This window comes from Oryctolagus cuniculus, chromosome 17 (genome assembly GCF_051225735.1).
Source record: "Oryctolagus cuniculus isolate XC-2025 breed Fujian yellow rabbit chromosome 17, ASM5122573v1, whole genome shotgun sequence".
NCBI lineage: Eukaryota > Metazoa > Chordata > Mammalia > Lagomorpha > Leporidae > Oryctolagus > Oryctolagus cuniculus.
The window spans coordinates 36524448-36546026 of NC_142883.1; the positions used below are offsets into that span (position 1 = coordinate 36524448).

At 40.8% G+C, this 21579-nt stretch overlaps 1 protein-coding gene across 17 annotated transcripts in view; it reads right to left on the minus strand.

Moving 5' to 3' along the window:
• BCAS3 (BCAS3 microtubule associated cell migration factor) overlaps window positions 1–21579 on the minus strand; it is a 611182-nt gene that overhangs the window by 505407 nt on the left and 84196 nt on the right. For all 17 annotated transcript variants that reach the window (XM_070060998.2, XM_089317313.1, XM_070061000.2 and 14 more), the window contains one exon: window positions 14101–14173. In XM_070060998.2, coding sequence (XP_069917099.1) covers window positions 14101–14173 — 73 coding nt within the window. The remainder of the gene's footprint in view (window positions 1–14100; window positions 14174–21579) is intronic.

Here is a 21579-nt window from a genome sequence, read left to right on the forward strand (position 1 = left end):
GCTTGTTCCTCTTCTAATTAACTTTATGGCGTTTACAGTGTTTAATAATTCAAAACGGCCCCAATCGCAGAAGTTTTATCTTTAATAGCGTGAGGGTTTATTATCATTTTTCCAATACTGCCGCTTCGTTTGACAAGCGACTCACAGAAGTATGTGCTGCAGCTGTTTTCACGGCGCTTTCTGATACCATAAAGGTTCATTTTTTTCCCTTGCTTGAGAAAGGTGCAGAAACAAAACAAACAAAAGCATTCAGAATGTGGCCTTTAAATTCTTCAAGAAAGTGAAAAAGGCTAATCAGAAAATAAATTTCAAAATATGACAGGAAGTGGTATTACTTTACAACATACAAATTTATTACAGTCTTTATTTTTTCCAAAAAGAAATATGAACTATTATATCTAAATATGTGATCCAACCAAAATATAGCACACATCTGAGTGCCTCTAAAAAACAACTACGAAATGCCATCCGTTCTGCATCCCCATCTCCACAAATGCATCGGCCCACCCCATCAGGAGGCTCTAATTAATACATCAGTCATCTCACAATAAAAATGGGATTTTAGTAAATTACATGAAAGTCAAGAAAATCACTTTTTACAATAACTGTTTTCTAACAAAGGATAAAATCAGCTTCAACTAAAGAAAAACCTTAACTCAATCAAGTGGCTTTTTGTTAGAGAATTTCACAAACATTAAATCTTGCCTCTAGGATGTTACATTAGTTGTGAGAACTGCCTGCCTTTTTGAAGCCAGGACATTTATTTTTAAAATAATACTCTGTGTATAAACATAAATTTCAAATGGTTTTTAATTTTTTTCAAGTTTTTCAGTGAAATACAAATCCAAAAGGAATTTACTACATTTTTCCAAATTCTCTTTAAATATTTGGTCCCCAGGATCCCAACTTTTGGCTAACAGCATTACAAAGTGTGGCCACTACACCATCCTGCACACAACGTTAACACTTGGGAACGTTCAGCCTAATAAAACATTGCCTCTCCCATTTCACACTGCATGATCTTTCCTACAAAGTTGCTGATGACCACTTTCTTTCTGTCCTTTTGCCCCCTTATAATTTGAATGCCTTCAAGAATTTCTGCCATCTTCCAGGAAATTTTCCAAACAGACTTGTGCAATAACATAATGTTTATACTATTACAGCTGAATGTATATTTCTGAAACATATTTTGAACTGCAATACCAGGAGAAGAAATTAAGGAACAAAGGTTTAGAGGCGAGTGTTTGGCCTAGTAGTTAAGGCCTGCATCCTGCATCAGAGTATCGGGGTTCAATTTGTGTCTATGATTCCTAACTCCAGCTTCCTGCTAACGTGGACCCTGGGAGGCAGCAGTACTGGCTCAAATGACTGGGTCCTTGCCATCCATGTGGGAGACTTTAAATCGTGGGCTTTAACTTCAGCCTGTCCTATACATGGCAGCTGCAGGCATTTGAGAAATTAACCAACAGACGTGAGCAGTTCTTTCCTCTTTATCTCTCTCCCTCTCCCTCTCTCTCCATCTGTCTATATCATATATTTTTTTAAAAATTTGTATTTTAAATGCTACACCTGGAATAAAAGCATATTCCTAATTTCAAATCCCGTATCTTCAGGCAATACCACAGAACACACCAACATAATAAATGATGTACATTTATTCTGTTGTCCTAATTATAATTCCATATACCAACAATAAACAAAGAATAATAAAAACTGCTTGGAAATATCTAAAAAAGCATAACTTCTCACCCAACAAGTCCACTCCTAATTATGTCCACCAACAGAAATGAACACCAAAAAAAGTACAGAAACGTTCATATCAGCACTATTCACAACAATCCCAAAACAGCAAACTGTCCATATATCCAACAGAGAAATGTCATTGTCCTATCAGCATTATCTAATCACCTTCACTACAATTTGACACTTGTCACCATACTAAGTATTTTACTTGTTTACTGTTACTCTCTGCATGCCAGAATACCAGCTCTACCAGTACACTTTTTATGTCTTCTTGATCAGGGTTTGTCCATCCTGATGCTACTGACATCATGAGATGGATAATTCTTTGGTGTCAAGGACTTACCTATGTGTTACAGGATGCTGAGTAGCATCCTTGGCTCTACCCACCAGACACCAGTAGAACTCCCCACTCATATGACCACCAAAAATGTCCCCAGACACTACTGTATCTCCTGGTCCTGAGAATCATCTATCGTTTCTTCCCCTCGGTTAATAAATAATGGCTTAGATTACTATTCTAAGGGAGGCTGACAGATAATGTGTACCCAAAAATGTATCTTGACACAATACACAGTCCCTTCTTAGGGGAAAAAAAAATGCAAAGTTGCATTCAAACAGTTCTGAGATTCCTACCTACACAAGATGAGATCTATAACAAATACTTTAAAATCACACACATAATATATGATTATCTCAATAGTAGGTAAGAAATCTTTATCTTTTATTAAGGTTGTGCTGTACTTTCAGAATAAACTGCCTCCATAGCCTTTGATCATAACAAATTTCAACCTTAAAGTAAATTACCTTTTCAAATCCTATTTTCAAATCCTACTTTGATACAAGAAAATCATCAAACAATACAGTTAGTGATAATTAGCAAGGCTTTATTTTGGTGAAAAGCCATACAGTTTTATCAACAGACCAACTCTCCTCCCCACCACCCCAAAATGCTTGAAATACTCTCTTTGAAAGTTGTCATGGTTCTCCATAATGAACTGCTTAATTACCTCTCTCAATCCTGTCTTTTCAGATAATCACAACACAACAGTGATCTGTGATCAGGTTTATTCACCATACACATGCCCTGTCCCACCAGAAGTAGAGGAAACGTGCCTGTGTGGAATTCCACAAAGTCAGAATCTACACAGATGTTCTTTCTCTTTTGGTTTTCCTTTAATTTACAAATCTTGTAATCTAAGCCTGAAGTTGACTGAACCAACATTTAAACCAGTATAGCAATATCAGCCAAAATTTCAATCTGTTTTCTATTTATATGTCAAGCCGGCATCCTTTTTGGTGGCTGAAAAAAAAACCTGTTGTTTTGAAATGATTACACAGAAACTGCAACCCCTTTAGTAGTTTAATGAACTGGTGTATATAGAAGGCTTTACTTTGAAAGGAACTAACAAGTTGTAGACAGACAAAAAAACAACTTTGAACTCACAATACTTACTTTATATATTTTTTAAAAATGATTATTTATTTGAAAGGAATAATTACAGAGAGGAGAAGACAGAGAGATCTTCCATCTGCTGGTTCACTCTCCAAATGGCCTCAATGGCTAGAGTTGGACAAAACAGAAGCCAGAAGGTAGGAGAAGCTGGGAGATGGAACTTCACCAGGGTTTCCCACATGGGTGGCAGAGGACCAAGAACTTGGGCTAGCTTTTGCTGTCTTCCCAAGTATAGCAGGGAGCTGAATGGGAAGTGGAGCTGAAATCAGCATGCATATGGGATGCCAGCACTGCAGGTGGTGGCTTTACATGCTACACCAAAACGCTGGCCCCATTATGTATTTTTTAAAATTTACTTATATGTTCTTTTATTTATTTGAAAGACAAAGAGTCAGAAACAGAGAATCAGAGCGATTTCTCATCCACTTGTTCAATCCACAAACTCATCCCATCCCAAGCCAGGAGCCAGTAACTCAACTTGGTCTCCCCTGTGGCTGGCAGACACCTAACTACTTGAGCGACTGTCTGCTGCCTCACGTAATAAACATCAGCAGAAAGCTGAAACTGCAAGCAGAGACAGGATCTGAACTCAGACACTTTGATACAGCACCCCAACAAGTACACCAAACATCCATCCCCATATTTTTAACAATTTACTAAAGTCACTTTAAACTGTGATAGCAAAGCATTGCCTAAAAAAAGCTTATTGCATAGTAAAGACTTCACTGCTATTCAAAGAAACCTATGCACAGGAACATACTTCTGCTTAGGCAGCAGCATGAAGGATGCATTACAATGAGGTATGAGAAAAGAGTTGTGTGTTAAGGATATGCTCATTATATTGATCAAAATGATGGCTTCATGGGTATATACAAATGTCAAAATCTATCAAGTTGAAATAAATACCTCAATAAAGAATAAAGGTTGCTTTAGACAATAGAAGCTAACAACCGTTTTCCAGGGAAGGTAAAAACAACTACATACAGTACTGAATTAGGCTACAAAAAAAATTAATAAAGGGCGACCCCATGTAATGCTGGCATAGTCAAATTTCTAGACTACTCCAAGAGGCAACGCTCCCACCACAAAAAAGATTTACGAATACAAATATGTATTTTTGCATAATATATATGAACAGAAATATATATACATATATATACACACATTCAAATTCCTGGTAGACAGTGTTCCCTAGCCATGCTTCAGATTTTTCTGACTCAAGTGATATGAGATTTACCCAATACCTACCAGACTATAGTCAATATCTGAAACCACTACCTCATTTAACCCTCTTAAGAATCAAACACAGGGGCTGGCACTGTGGCGTAGCAGGCGAAGCCTCTGCCTGCAGTGCCAGCATCCCATATTGAGCTGGTTCATGCCCTGGCTGCTCCTTTTCTAATCCAGCTCTCTGCTACGGCCTAGGAAAGCAGGGAAAAATGGCCCAAGTACTTGGGCCCCTGCATCTGCACAGGCAACCCAGAAGAAGCTCCTGGCTCCTGGCTTTGGATGGCCCAGCTCCAGTCACTGTGGCTATTTTGGGAGTGAATCAGCAGATGGAAAATCTTTCTCTCTGCCTCTCAAATAAACAAATAAAATATTTAAAAAAAAGAACCAAGCATATTAATTACATCCAGCAGAAATTTGTAAATAAAGGCAACAAGCCAAAGAGCTATCAATCAAACTAGCTCATACAGCTAATAATTTCTCAAAGGTCATAATTCTTTCCATTACACTATACAATCATCCATAGTTTTAAGAGTATCAATGAAAACTAAGGAGTTTCGGGGCTGGCACTATGGCATAATGGGTAAAGCCACCGCCTACAGTGCCAGCATCCCATATGGATGCTGGTTTGAGTTGCGGTTGCTTTACTTTCCACCCAGCTCTCTGCTATGGCCTGGGAAAGCAGCAGAAGATGGCCCAAGTCCTTGGGCCCCTGCACGCACGTGGGAAGACTTGGAGGAAGCTCCTGGCTCCTGGCTTCAGATCGATGCAGCTCTGGCCATTGTGGCCAACTGGGAAGTGAACAAGCAGATAGAAGACCTCTCTCTCTCTGTGTCTCCTTCTGTGTGTAACTCTGACTTTCAAATAAATAAAATAAATTAAAAAAAAAACTAAGGAGTACCAACTTTAGGTTAAAACAACACATGAAGAAAATTGTAGAAAACAAAATCAATAGCAGATTCATAAATATCACTCTAGGTAGAAGTCCTTTTAAACTCTGCAAAAGCAGCCACTAGATTTGCTTTTTAAGCTTCTTTATTCAAACATACTTTACAGGCTACTATCCTCTATCATTCACTATGTCAGATTTCTAGAACTCCTGTGAGAATTTCTAGACTATTATCTCAGGAGAGATGAGAATTGGCTCTTGGAAAATATACCTCTTTCCAATACTGCCACATAAAACATATATTAGAGTGAAATGACTCCAGAGATGGTCCAAGTTTAATAATTTTCTAGCCAATTTCTGTTCTCACAAATGTAAGAAATAGAAGAGAAATGTTCATTAATACTTTTCCAGTTTTTTTTACTTTAGCAACTCCTATGGTCTAAATGTGTCCCACCACATTCTTACATTGAAACTTAATCACCAGTGTTGACAGTATCAAGAGATGAGGCGTTTGGCAGTGACTTGAGAACGGTGTTAGCAACCTGATAAAAGAGTTTGATGGGGCCAGTGCTGTTATGCAGCAGGTAAAGCTGCAGCCTGAGATGACAGCATGCCCTATGGGAGCGGTTTGAGTCTTGGCCTCACCACTTCTGATCCAGCTACTTGTTAATGCGCCTGGGAAAGCAGTGGAGGATGGCCCAGGTGCTTGGGCCCCTGCTACCCACATGGGAAACCTGGAAGAAGCTCCTGGCTCCTGGCTTCAGCATTGGCTGGGCTCAGACATTGTAGCCAATTGGGGTGTGACCCAGTAGATGGAAATTCATTCATTCATTCATTCTCTCTCTCTCTCTCTCTCTCTCTCTCTGTGTGTGTGTGTGTGTGTGTGTGCGTGCGCGAGTGTGTGTGTGTCTCCCTCTCTCTCTGTAACTCTTTCAAATAAATAAAATAAATCTTTTTTTTTTTAAAAGGAGGGGCTGGCACTGTGGCATAGCAAGTAAAGCTGCCACCTGCTGTACCAGTATCCCATATGGGCACCAGTTCAAGTCCTAGCTGCTATACTTTTGATCTAGCTCTCTGCTATGGCCTGGGAAAGCAGTAGAAGAGTCCTTGGGACCCTCCACCCGTATGGGAAGACCCAGAGGAATTCCTGGCTCCTGGCTTCAGATCAGCACAGCTCCAGCCACTGTGGCCAATTGAGGAGTGAACCAGCGGATCGAAAATATCTCTCTCTCTTTAACTCTTTCAAGTAAATAAATAAATATTTTTTTTAAAAAAGGAGAGTAAAGGGAAAATAATAGGACTTTCCCACCCATCTGCAAGGCCCTCATCAGACACCAAACCTGCCTTCACCTTATTCTGGGACTTGCCACCTTCCAGAAGCATAAGAAATAAACTTATTATGTACTAATTACCCCATTTGCATTACTTATAGTGGTAGGAATGGACTATGACACCAGGATTCTCTGAAATAACACCTCACAAAACTGAACATGAGACTCCATGACCTGATGACATCACCACATGATCTATTTTATTAAGCTCTTGCTCTGTGTGATCAAGATAAACCATATGCTTACTAGTTGAATGCTTATAGAATGGGATAATGTACATATTACAGCAGTAATAGTCACTACTAAATAAAGCAACACTATAATACCTTAATAAGAGGGAAAGACAAGCATGGTTTACATAAGTAAAACACAACTCGCCTACTTTTACAACTGTGTTTCTGCATGTCTATATGGCCACCTAATGCGAGTATCTTCCAAAAAACACAAATCAACAAGGGAAGCAAACAAAATCATCCCTAAATCACACTACACAAAAACCAGGAGGGAAAAAAACTCCATGTTTAAATAACATTTACTTGGGGTGTTATGAATATTCAAAATTGGCTATTTGTTCCAGAGCTGGCAGTAGAACTCAGCAGGATTTACTTGGAGAATAAAGCAGGAATTTGATGGTCTTGTAAGTAGCAGAACAAAGGAAATCACATAGGATCTACTCTCACAAGAAGGGCACCTCATCCTCAATAGGGAAATTTTAAAAACAGATCTGACATCAAGGGTGTTGCTACTAGGGTATCAAAAGCAAGGAGATAACAATTTATGCAGGACCAGAGCTATTAGACAGAGGAAAGCATCAGAAAGAACACACATCAGAAATGGGATGTGTTCCTTCAGAGCTTTGGGGTAAATGAAAGAAAGAAAAAAAGCAGCCAGAGACTAGAATCTCACCAGAAACTCAGAGGGACTGAAGCCATTTCGAAAGAAACCCTTCACTGGGGCAGGCACTGAGGCACAACTGGTTGGGCCACCACCCAGGATGCCTGGATCACATCTCAGAGGGACTACCTCCACTTTCAATCCAGTTTCCTGCTAACATACCTAGGAGGCAGCAGGTAATGCCTCAACTATGTCCTTGCTACCCATGTGGGAGACCCAGAATGATTTCCTAGCCTCGGACTTGAGCCTGACACAACCCATTCTGTTCTGGGCAGTTGAGGAATGAACCAGCAGATGGAATATCTTTGTCACAACTGTTTGGTCATTCAAATAAAATAAAATAAAAATTTTAAAAGAACACATTTCCTAATAACACAAAAAAAGAAGATATAGAAAATGCTTTTTCTTCGCAATGGTAGATCCTAAAGTTTACGTCACTATGTGCTAACCAACTACAAACATTTACACACAAAAATAAAATACACAGATACTAACTTGCACAGATTAAATTATTCACCCACTATGGTAATGCTACACTTATATGAAACAATCCTACATATAAATGTCCTTGTTAAGATGATAAGCACTTCAGCAAACACAAAACAAGCAAGAGTTCAGTTTATTGTAATCAGGTCACCAAATAAATAAGCAAAAACAGAATGTTTATTTCCAGCCAGTCTCTTGCATTAGAAAGGGAGAAAACAAGAGAGAAAAGGAGAGCACACAGGCAAGAAGAGAGCTCTGATACAGGAATAACAAGAAACATTTACCCTGCTCTGCACTCCATGAAATGACTTACAAACTTAAATCAAATGTTTCTTTTCATTACTTACCAATAACCATTCTCAAAACTATCTTGCAAATGATCCAGACATATTAGAAATCTTCTAACAATATCATTGCCCTGCTACAAAATCAATTTAAGAAGCAAAAACAGGAGGAGAGGAAGGAAATTTATAACAAATTATTTCAAACTACTTGCTATTTTGTCAAAATAATCTTCACTACACCTATGATGATTAATTTCATGCATCAGCTAGAACACTAAACACCAAGATATTTGTTTTAGGATAAGATTAACATTTAGGTCAACTGAGATGAAGTAAACTACATTCTCATTAAAAAATGTGGGTGAACATCACCTTAATTCCTAAACCTAAAAGATGCAAAAGAGAAAATGAATTACAGACCAATTTCCCTGATGAACACAGACACAAAAATCCTCAACAAAATTCTAGCCAATTGAATCCATCAAGATCAGCCACCCAAACTAAGTGGGATTTATCTCCAGTATGCAGGGATGGTTCAACATTTGCAAATCAATCAATGTAATACATCACATTAACAAACAGAACAAAACCCATACGATTATCTCAATAGATGCAGAAAAATCATTTAAAATAACACCCTTTTATGATGAAAACTAAGCAAACTGGGTATAGAAGGAACATCCCTCAACATAATCAAGGCAATTTATGACAAACCTACAGCCAGCATCATACTGACTGGGGAAAAGCTGAAAGCATTCCCGCTGAGATATGGTACCATACCAAACAGGCATGCCTACTCTAACTACTGTTATTCACTATGTCCCTGGAAGTTTTAGCCAGAGCCATTAGGCAAGAAAAAGAAATCAAAGGGATACAAATTGGGAATGAGGAAGTCAAACTATTCCTATTTGCAGATGACATGATTCTATATATAAGGGATTCCAAAAATTCCACTAAGAGACTAATGGAACTCATAGAAGGGTTTGGTAAAGTAGCAGGATATAAAGTCAATGCATAAAAATCAACAGCCTTTGTATACACAGACATTGCCACAGCAAAGAAAGAACTTCTAAGATCAATCGCATTCACAATAGCTACAAAAAAAATCAAATACCTTGGAATAAATTTAACCAAGGATGTCAAGATCTCTACAATGAAAATTACAAAACATATAGAAAGAAATAGAAGCTGTTACCAAAAAATGGAAAAATCTTCCATGTTCATGGGTTGGAAGAATCAATATCATCACAATGTACATATTACTGAAAGCAATATACAGATTCAATGTGATACCAATCAAAATATAAAAGCCATTCTTCTCAGATCTAGAAAAAATGATGCTGAAATTCATATGAAGGTACAGGAGACCACTAATACCTAAAGCAATTTTACACAACAAAAACAAAGCCGGATGGGGGCCGGAGCTGTGGCACAGAGGGTAAAGTGCAGTGCCGGCATCCTATATGGGTGCCAGTTCGAGACCCAGCTGCTCCACTTCTGATCCAGCTCTGTCTTCAAACAGTACTTTATACTTTGTGTGTCTGTGTGGATGCAAACTGCTGAAATCTTTACTTAGTATAGAGTTGGTCTTCTGTATATAAAGATAAGTAAAAACAAATCTTAATGAAGAATTAGGTGGGAGAGGGGGCAGGAGGTGGGACAGGAGTGGGGGTGGGAGAGCAGGTATGGGGGGGAAGAACCACTATATTCCTAAAGCTGTACCTGGGAAATTTATATATTAAATAAAAGCTTTCTTAAAAAAAAAAAAATGGGTGGATCACATTCAATTACTTCAAAGTTTTAACAGAAAAAAGACTGACATACTTGAGAGGAAGAGGGAATTCTGCCTTTAGCCTGGAACAATATCTCTTCTTATAGCCTACCAACCTACCCTACAGATTTTGGACTTAGCAACCTATTCATGTGTGTGTGCATGCACATACACACATTCACACACACACACACACACACACACACACATACCCCTTGTTGGTTCTATTTCTACAGAGGACTCTAACACACCTTACCTGAGTAAAAGATCTCATAACCAAACAGAATACCCTACCCTTCCTTTGGAGTTTATTCTACGACAAAGTGGTATTTCAATAATTAAATTCCATAAAAACAAATCTCCTCAGTCATAGTAAACAAAACTGATTAGGAATGGAAAATCTGGGGCCAGTGCAGTGGCACAGTGAGTTAAAGTCCTGGCCTGAAGCGCCGGCATCCCATATGGGCACTGGTTCTAGTCCTGACTGCTCCTCTTCTGATCCAGCTTTCTGCTGTGGCCTGGGATAGCAGTAGAAGATGGCCCAATTCCTTGGGCCCCTGCACCCGCGTGGGAAACCCGGAAGAAGCTCCTGGCTCCTGGCTTTGGAGTGAACCAGCAGATCAAAGACTCCTCTCTCCTTCTCCCTCTCCCTCTCTGTAATTCTGTCTTTCAAATAAACAAATAAATCTTTTTTAAAAAAGCATATAAAAATTATTTATCGTTGGGGCTGGCACTGTGGCATAGTGGGTAAAGCCACTGCCTGTAGTGCTGACAACCCAAATGGCTGCCAGTTCGAGTCCCGGCTGCTCCACTTCTTTATTTTTTTTTTTAAAGATTTATTTATTTATTTGAAAGTCAGAGTTACACAGAGAGAGAAGTAGTAGAGAGACAGAGGGGTCTTCCCTCCGATGGTTCACTCCCCAATTGGCCGCAACAGCCAGAGCTGCGCAGATCCAAAGCCAGGAGCCAGGAGCTTCCTCCAGGTCTCCGACACAGTTGCAGGGGCCCAAGGAGTTTGGCCATCTTCTACTGCTTTCCCAGGCCATAGCAGAAAGCTGAATAGGAAGTGGGGCAGCCGGGACTCAAGCCGGCACCCATATGGGATGCTAGTGCTTCAACCCACTGCTCCATATCACCAGCCCCTTGGCTGCTCCACTTCTGAGCTGCTCCACTGGCGCAGCTCGGCTGTTGTGGCCATCTGGGAAGTGAACAAGCAGATGGAAGACCTCTCTTTCTGTCTATCTCTCTCTCTCTCTCTCTAACTCTTTCAAATAAATAAAATAAATCTTAAAAAAAAGAAGAATGGAAAATCTAAAGCAAGATGATACGCAGGTAGCTGAATTTCATCTAAAAACACACCCTTTTGTAGGCTTTCATACACCAACACACCCCTGAAAAACCAAAGTCAACAAACACTGCATCACAGTGGCTTACTCCTTTTCTCTATAAATCCCATTCACATTCAGCTCCCTTCTTAACACATTGGTTCCCTCATCTTTCTAAATCTTTTTGTTTTTGAAGATTGACTTTATTTCTTTGAAAGGAAAAATTACAGGGAAAGAGACAGAGTGAATTAAGATTTTCTATCCTCTGGTTCACTCCCCAAATGGCTGTAGTGGCTGGGTAGGGCCAGGCCTAAGCCAGGAGCCAGGAGATTCTTCTGGGTCTCCCATGTGGGTGCAGGGGCCCAAGGACTTGATCCTTCTTCTGATGCTTTCCTAGGCACATTAGCAAGGAGTACGACAGGAAGAGGAGCAGCCAGGACTCAAACTAGCACCTCTATGGGATGCCAGTGTTGCAGGCACCAGTCCCTTCACCACACCTATTTCTACCCCAAAATAAACTTGAGGAAATTTGCTTTCAATCCTATGAAATAAAACTATACTTTCAGAAGCAAGATTCCATTATCTAGGGCAGATATTTGGGCTAGTGGGTTAAAGATATCTACAACCTATATCAGAGTACCTTGGTTCAACACCTTCTTTCAGTTCCTGAGTCACTAATGCAGACCCTGGAAGGCAGAAGTAATAGCTCAAGTAATTGGGATCCTACCTCCCATTTGGGAGGCCTGCATTGAGTTACCAACACCCAGCCTTGGTCTCTATCACCTCCAACCCCTGTAAGCATTTGGAGTGTGAACTAGTAGATGGAAGCTCTCTTATGCTCACTCTCTCTCTACCTCAAGTAAATATATTTTTTAAAAAAATTGTCATTCCAGAGGCCAGCGCTGTGGCATAGTGGGCAAAGCCATCACCTGCTGTGCCAGCATCCCATATGGGTGCCAGTTCGAGTCCCGGCTGCTCCTCTTCTGATCCAGCTCTCTGCTATGGCCTGAGACAGTAGTGGAAGATGGCCCGAGTGATTGGGCCCCTGCACCCATGTGAGAGGCCAGAAGAAGTTCCTAGATCCTGGCTACTGGCTTCGGATCAGCCCAGCTCTGGCAGTTGTGGTCATCTGGAGAGTGAGATGAAAGATCTGTCTGTCTGTCTCTCTCTCTCTCTGCCTCTGCCTCTGCCTCTCTGTAACTCTGCCTTTCAAATAAATAAATAAATCTTTAAAAAAATATATACTGTGACCTAAAGATGTTGTATCATTTTCACATTCATCCAGTTTCCAAGCCCCATGTTTCTGAAATGCACAGTATGATCTGAAAGGATCTGAGAGACGCCTAGCTGCCAGCCTCATAAACTCTGCACTACTAAAATTTTAATCATTTTCCAGCAATCTCTGCAACTAAGAATTCAAGTTAAGGAGATGTAGTATGTGAAAAGACAGTACCTATTTCAAGTTATTAGGAAAAAGAGTCAAAATAAAGAATAACAAAGCTAGAAAGAAAGTGGTTCTCTCATGACATCAAAGACCCATTACACTAGCTCAGACTATCTATACACTTCTAATTACATGATTTGTGTAGCTACTAGCTTATAACTTTACTAGCAGCTGAATGTAATTTTAAATAGAATTATGTTTAGAAAAAGTCACTGCACAGGGCGAGCACTGTGGCACAGAAGGCTAAGCCTCTGCCTGTGGCACTGGAATCACATATGAGTGCTGGCATGCATCCTGGCTATTCCTCTTCCAATCCAGCTCTCTGCTGTGGCCTGGGAAAGCAGTAGAAGATGGCCCAAGTCTTGGGCCCCTGCACCCATGTAGGAGACCTGGAAGAAGCTCCTGGCTTCTCACTTCGGATCAGCCCAGCTCTGGCCGTTGCAGCCATTTGGGGAGTGAACCAGCAGATGAAGACCTCTCTCTCTCTCTCTCTCTCTCTCTCTCTCTCTCTCTCTCTCTAACTCTGCTTCTCAAATAAATAATCTTTTAAAAAAAAAAGTCACTCTGCATAATCGATCACAAAAGTAACTATATGAGGAACACAAACTGAAAAAGATGCCCTCAATAATTGTAATCTTTTATTTCCAGATTATATTCTGACCTACCACTGGCTTTTTTTTTTTTTTTTTTTTTTTTTTTTTTGACAGGCAGAGTGGACAGTGAGAGAGAGAGACAGAGAGAAAGGTCTTCCTTTGCCATTGGTTCACCCTCCAATGGCCGCCGCGGCCGGCGCGCTGCGGCCGGCATACCGCGCTGATCCGATGGCGGGAGCCAGGAGCCAGGTGCTTTTCCTGGTCTCCCATGGGGTTCAGGGCCCAAGCACTTGGGCCATCCTCCACTGCACTCCCTGGCCACAGCAGAGGGCTGGCCTGGAAGGGGGCAACCGGGACAGAATCTGGCGCCCCGACCGGGACTAGAACCCGGTGTGCCGGCGCCGCTAGGCGGAGGATTAGCCTAGTGAGCCGCGGCGCCGGCCCCTACCACTGGCTTTCTTTTGGGTCCTGCTATCACCCCACATATAAAAACTAAAGTTAGGGAAAAAAATACTAAGTTTTATCATCAGGTCACAAGTTTTACTTCCATTTTCTGAGAATTTAGTTTTACAGATGCAAAAATTTTAAGACATCAAGGTTCCCCTTCTGGAATATAACGCAAATCTCTAACAGGAGATTCAATTGTTTCAATTTCCTTACCCGGATGATCCAGTGCTCTTACAAACACCAAGAAGGGGTCTTTTTTCAGCAAAACTATCACACTTTTGAGCACCTGAAAATGAGAAGAAAAGACAATGTAATCTTCACGCTTTCAAAATATTTGTAACTGAAAATATGAAAAGTCAACATAAATTGATTTAATTTATACACTTGACTGAACAGAAAGAAAAGCTAAATAAACCTGTAACCATTAAAAGTTAAACTAGCCTTTTCAAAATCATTTTTAAAAATGAGTTTTTAAATGTCACCAACTTCAATCTTATACCCATGTACATGAAATCACCTCCCATGTTTAACAAAATATTAGTGAACATATCAGAAAACTTACAACCAACTTACATTAATCCAATAGTAATAGTTTCACATTATAAACCTGTGAAATTATTATTTCATTAACAATAATTTCTGTGGCTCAGCAGGTTAACACCCTGGCCTGAAGCACCAGCTTCCCATATGGGCACCAGTTCTAGTCCCGGCTGCTCCACTTCCAATCCAGCTCTCTGCTATGGCCTGGGAAAGCAGTAGAAAATGGCCCGAGTCCTTGGGCCCCTGCACCCTGCTCCTGGCTCCTGGCTCCTGGCTCTGGATCGGTGCAGTTCCGGCCATTGCGGCCAACTGGGGAGTGAACCATCAGATGGAAGACCCCTCTCTCTCTCTCTCTCTCTCTCTCTCTCTCTCTCTCTCTCTCTCTCCTCTCCCTGTGTAACTCTGACTCTCAAGTAAAAAATAAATAAATCTTTTTAAAAAGTGCCTCTTGGGATGCCTAAATCTCCTGTTAAAATCCCTAGGTTCAAGCCAAGGAGTTGCTTCCCAATTCCAGCTTCCTGCTAATGCACACCTTGAGTAGGTAATGGCTCAAGTACTTGGGTCCCTGTCATTCATGTGGATAACCTGGTTTGAGTTCTAATCTCCTGTCTTCAGCCTCATACAGCCCTGGCTGTGGTTGGCATTTGTGGAGTGAATCAGCAGATGGAAGATCTCTGATATTCAAATAAATGAAAGTATATTTTAAAAAGAACAACAACAAAATGGGGCAGGCATTTTAGCCTAGCAGTAAAGCTGGTTAACCTGCCAGTTAGGATACCCATCAAAGTGCCTGGATTCAATACCTGCCTCTGGCTCATGATTCCAGCTTCCTGCTAATGCAGACCTTGGGAGGCAGCAGCAATGATTCAAGTAAATGGGTTCCTGGCTCCTACATTCAGAACAGCCCAACCCTGGCTGTTCTGGGGCACTTGGGGAATGACTCAGTAGAAGAGAGTATACTTTTTCTCTGACTCTCTCTCGCAAACAAATTTTAAAAATTTGAAAAAGAATTAAGTAGTCCATAAATGACAGAAGATACAAAGTTGAAAAAGGAATATGTATAATAGTACACCATATTTCAAATGAAGAGGGGGAAAAAAAGGGATGATTTTTATATATACCAACATTTCCACACTACAAAACACATCAAAAATCATGGACTGACAGTTCTCAATGGGAGACAATAGAAAATATGGAAGATAGAGGGAAGTAAGAGGAAATATCTAACTGAACCAAAATTTTATACTTTTTAGTTTTCAAAACAATGTGAATATACAAATTTACACCAAAGTCTCTGCTTTGTTGTTACATGTAGAGGCAAACATCAAAACAGAAAAATAAGTGGTTGTTCCAACTTTGGAGCTAAGTGAATAGCAGCCTGACAACATACATTTCATTTTATGCCTTATGAAAACTCTTAAATAAGCAGATTTTAAAAATATATAACCATCCCACCAAATTTAGGAAATAGATGACTCATGATTGACTTTGTAGTCTTAAATAAAAATTTAAGACAAGAAAACTCTGAGATTCAAACTACACCCTGAAATCTTTAAAAGGCACATTGACTGATAACACCTGTACAACTGGGACTGGATGTGAAAGAAGATGGAGCCAAAATAAAGAGGCCAGGATTTGTTGTAGGCCTTTTGAAAAAACTTAGCTCCCAAGACCTTCATTCAGGTAACTCATGCTGCCTGTTGCCAACAAAGGACTGAAAGGCTATTCCCCAGAGATGGTAACACAGAAGTACACTGGGTAGAAGGGGATAGAAAACACATCAAAAAGAAAAACAGAGACAGAGAGAGGATTAAATGACAGCATTTATACTTTATACTAAAGCAGCCATGCCCCATCTCCATGATCCTTCTTCCAGAACACAAGCCACAGAACTTTATGCCCTGGACAGGAGCTTCTTCTTGGGGGAATTTAACAAGTCCATAAGCACAGACTAAAATATGCTATCCGTTGGAAGGCTCCAACAAACAAACAGCGCAATCAAAGTACCACACACTAAAAAATTAAACCATGAAAAACTCTAGACACAGAACTTTCAATGTTCTTTTCATTTTAACACTGACAATAATATGCAGACAGCCAAAGATTAACAGTCATCTGGAAAAGTGTCTAGCACTAGACAGGAAGAAAACAACAAAAATAATATCATTAATCATTTCCAGGATATAGGAAGATTTTAAAGGCATGGAACAATAAAAATACAATGAAAAACGGATGTTTAGATTTTAAAAGAAAGCTCTTGGAAATTAAAAAAACAAGATAGATGTTACTTAGAAACTCAACACAGCCATCAGAGGTAAAGAGAGAAGAACAACATAAAAGAGAAAAAAACAGCATTTATAACCTGTGTTAAAAATTTTACAGGAATAGGATTTTTTTTAAAGATTTTATTTACTTGAGAGGTAGAGTTATAGACAATGAGAGGGAGAGATAGAGAGAAAGGACTTCCATCATTGGTTCACTCCCCAAGTGGCCGCAACGGCCAGAGCTGCACTGATCCGAAGCCAGGAGACAGGTGCCAGGTGCTTCTTCCCAGTCTCCCATGTGGGGGCAAGGGCCCAAGGACGTGGGCCATCTTCCACTGCTTTTCCAGGCCACAACAGAAAGCTGGATTGGAAGAGGAGCAGCCAGGACTAGAACCAGCGCCCATATGGGATGCTGGTGCCTCAGGCAGAGGATTAACCTACTGTGCCATGGCGCTGGCCCCCAGGAACAGGATTAAAGATCCATTATATAGATAGCAAGAGTTCCAAAATGAGAAAATAGAAAGAGGAAAATTATCCATGAAATAATTCAAAACTTTCCCCCAAAATAAGAGTATGAGTTCACAAGCACCCTCAGGTTCTAGCACAGTAGATTTAACAGTCCCACATCAGAATATATAATTTCAGGATGTTCCACAAGCAACAAGAGAAAAAGCACATTGTTTATAGGATCAAAAATTCAACTGGTTACTCTTTAAATGGTTTAACCAGGGGTGGGCATTTGGCCTAGCAGTTAAGATGCCCACAAACCCTGTCAGAGAGCCAGGGTTCAGTGCCCACTTCTGGCTTCTCACTCCAGCTTCACACTGGGAGGCACAAACTGGGAGGCAATGGTGATGGCTCCAGTAACTGGATCATTCCTAGCTCCCATCTTTTGATAGGCACAGTCTGGGTGCCCTTGGAGGCATTCAGGGAATGGACCAACAGGCGCTCTTCCTCTGTCTCTCCCAAATAAGCAAATAAATTATTTTTGACTGATATAGTTTATAATAAAAACTTACAGCTAACATCATAAAGAATGAATGCCTTCTCCTCTAAGTTCAGGTACAAGGTAAGGCTATCCACTCTCACCTCTGCTATTCAGGACAACATTGGAAGTTCTACTAAGCACAACAGGCAACAAACAAAATAAAAGGCACCCAGATGAAAAGGAAGAAACAAAATACTGCTGGAAGATAATAACAGAAAATTCAAAGAAATCAACTTTATAAATTGTCAAACCCTGAATCTACTGAGTTATTAACTTAGCAAGGTCACAGACTATGAGATTAACAAAAAGATACTATCCATGAGCACATGAAAACTGAAATGTAAAATACGGTATCACTGATAGCTGCTCAAAAAAAAAAAAAGATAAAATACTCAAGAACAGAGGAGGGCATTGTGGCACAGCAGGTTAAGCCTCCACTTGGAATGGATGCATCCCTTATCAGAGCGTCTAATTAAAGTCACACGTACTCCACTTCCTATCTAGCATCCAGTTAATGCAAACTGAGAGACAGCAGATCACAGAACAAGTGCTTGGGCCCTTGTCAATCTCATGGGAGACCCAGATCAAGTTCCAGGCTCCTAACTCTGGCCTGACCCAGTCCTGGCTGTTACAGGCATTTGGGAATACAATGGATACAAGACGGATTGATGGATAGATCTCTCTTTCTCTGTCATTTGGTCTTTCACACAATGCAAATATTTAAATAATCATTTTATTTAAAAAAAAAATCAGGTATATGGGGCCAGTGTTGTGGCACAAAAGCTTAGGCCACCACCTGCAACACTGGCATTCTATGAGTATGGTTCAAGTCCCAGCTTCTCTACTTCCAAATGAGTTCCCTGTTAGTGCACCTGAGAAAGCAGTACAAGAAGGCACAAGTCCTTGGCCCCTGAATCCATGTGGGAATCCCACATTTTTAGTTCCTGGCTCCTGACTTCTGCCTGGCCCAGCCCCAGCCATTGTGGTCATTAGGAGAGTAAGCAAATGGATAGAAGATCTCTCTCTTTCCCTCTCTCTTTCTCTCTTTGTATCTCTGACTTCCAAATAAATCTAAAAAAAAAAAAAAAAAAAAACCTCAAGTATAAATCTGTGAAAGAAATGTTTTATTTATACATTCAATTTCCAGTTTTTTTAAATCTTACCATTTAAAAATAAATGTAGCAAGCTCTTGCAAACATATTTACTGCATTATTCACAACAGCCACAAGATGGAAACAACCCAAAAGTCTACAAATTAATGACTGACACTCTCTCTCTCTCTCTCTCTCTCTCTCTCTCTCTATATATATATATATATATATATATATATAAAATGGGGGAAAGTGTTGTGGTGCAATGGGTTAAACTGCTGCCTGTGATGTCAGCAACCCATTCAGAACTGCCAGTTCCAGCCCCAGCTGTTCAACTTACAATCCAGCTCCCCGCTAATGTGCCTGAGAAAGCAGCAGAAGAGAGCCCAAGTACTTGGTCCCTTTCACCCATGTAGGATACCCAGATGGAGTTCCAGAATCCTGCTGTTGAGTCCATTTGGGGAGTAAATCAGTGGATGGAAGAGTGAGTTATCTATTTATCTATATCTCTCCCCCCCCTTCCTTTCAAATAAATAAAAAAATCTTCTTTAAAAATGTGATATAGGGGCCAATGTTGTGGCACATGGCAAAGCCATAGCCTGAAATGCCAGCATCCCATATGGGCATCGGTTCATATCCTGGATGCTCCACTTCTTATCCAGTTCCCTGTTAATGGCCTGAGACAAGCAGCAAAAGATGTCTAAGTGCTTGGGCCCCTGGCACCCACATGGGAGACTTGGAGAAGCTCCTGGATCCTTGCTTCAGCCTGGCCCAGACTCAGCCTCTGAAGCTATCAGAGGAATGAACCAACAGATGGAAGATGAATCAATTCATCAATCAATCAATCTCTCTTTTAAGATTTATTTATTTATTTGAAAGTCAGAGTTACACAGAGAGAGGAGGAGAAGCAGAGAGAGAGAGAGGTCTTTCATCCGCTGGTTCACTCCCAAATTGGCTGCAACAGCTGGAGCTGCACTGATTCGAAGCCAGGAGCTTCTTCCAGGTCCCCAACATGGGTGTAGGCAGCGGCTTTACAGGCGATGGTTTTACAATGCTGGCCCCTCTCTCTGACTTTCAAATAAATTAATTTTAAACTTTTTTATTTTTTAAAAGATTTATTTATTTATTTGAAAGGCAGAGTTACAGAGAGGCAGAAGCAGAGACAGAGAGAGAGAGGTCTTCCATCTGCTGGTTCATTCCCCAGGTGGCCACAACGGTCAGAGCTGTGCCAATACAAAGCCAGAAACCAGGAGCTTCTTCCAGGTCTCCCATGCAGGTGCAGGGGCCCAAGGATTTGAGCCATCTTGTACTGTTTTCCCAGGCCACAGCAGAGACCTGGCTCAGAAGTGGAACAGCCAGGACTTGAACCGACACCTATCTGGGATTCCGGCACTACAGGCAGTGGCTTCACCTGCTATGTCACAGTGCCGGCCCTAAAAAAATTTTTAGAAATGTGTTATATACTACATACTTGAATATCTTTCTCAATCTTAAAAAAGAAATTATCACATGGTACAAAATGGAACCACCTCCAAAACTGTATGCTAAGTGAAATAAACCAAGTATAAAAAGAAAAACACTGGAGTTGGCACTGTGGCATAGTAAGTAAAGCCGCCACCTGCAGTGCCGGCATCCCATACAGGCATCAGTTCGAGTCCTGGCTGCTCCACTTCCAATCCAGTTCCCTGCTGTGGCCTGGGAAAGCAGTAGAAGATGGCCTAAGCCCTTGGGCCCCTTCATCCACGTGGGAGACCCGGAAGAAGCTCCTGGCTCCTGGCTTCAGATCGGCACAGCTCCGGCCATTGCAGTCAATTAGGAAGTGAACCAGTGGATAGAAGACTTCTCTCTCTGTCTCTGCCTCTCCTTCTCTCTCTGTGTAACTCTGACTTTCAAATAAATAAATAAATCTTAAAAAAAAAAAAAATAACACTGTACCATTCAACATATATGAGGATTATAAAGCTGTCAAACCCACTGACACAAAGAAAAATGACTGCAAGGGGCAGGAGGAAGGGATGGATCTGGAGTTATGCAATGGGTACAGAGTCACAATTACGTAAGATAAAAAAAATCCCAAAATCAAGGATAAAACACTGTGACTATATACAACACTACTGAACTGTATCCTGGGAGATAATTCTTTTTTTTTTTTTTACAGGCAGAGTGGACAGTGAGAGAGAGAGACAGAGAGAAAGGTCTTCCTTTTGCTGCCGGTTCACCCTCCAATGGCCGCCGTGGCTGGCGCACCGCACTGATCCAAAGGCAGGGGCCAGGTACTTATCCTGGTCTCCCATGGGGTGCAGGGCCCAAGCACTTGGGCCATCCTCCACTGCACTCCCTGGCCACAGCAGAGAGCTGGCCTGGAAGAGGGGCAACCGGGACAGAATCTGGCGCCCCGACCGGGACTAGAACCCGGTGTGCCGGCGGCGCTGCTAGGCGGAGGATTAGCCTATTGAGCCGCGGCACCGGCCCCTGGGAGATAATTCTGATGGTAAATTTTACATGATTTTCATCACAATAAAAACTTGAAGGAATAGAAGTTGTGTGTATACAGATGGATAGAGGACTATTTAAAATACATAAAATGCTGAATTAAATAAAAGCATAAGAACCATGCTAATTTCAGGATAGGAATTTACCCGTTAGGGGTACAAAAAGGAAGTAACATTTGGGAAGTGTGGCCAAGTGACTTCAGATCTCTTTTTGTGTCTTACACAGGAAGGTAAAAAGTATTTTGGAATGTTAACAATAAATTCACTAGAAGATCATTCAAAAGTAACAAGGTTTATCCAAATTAAGATAGGTTAAC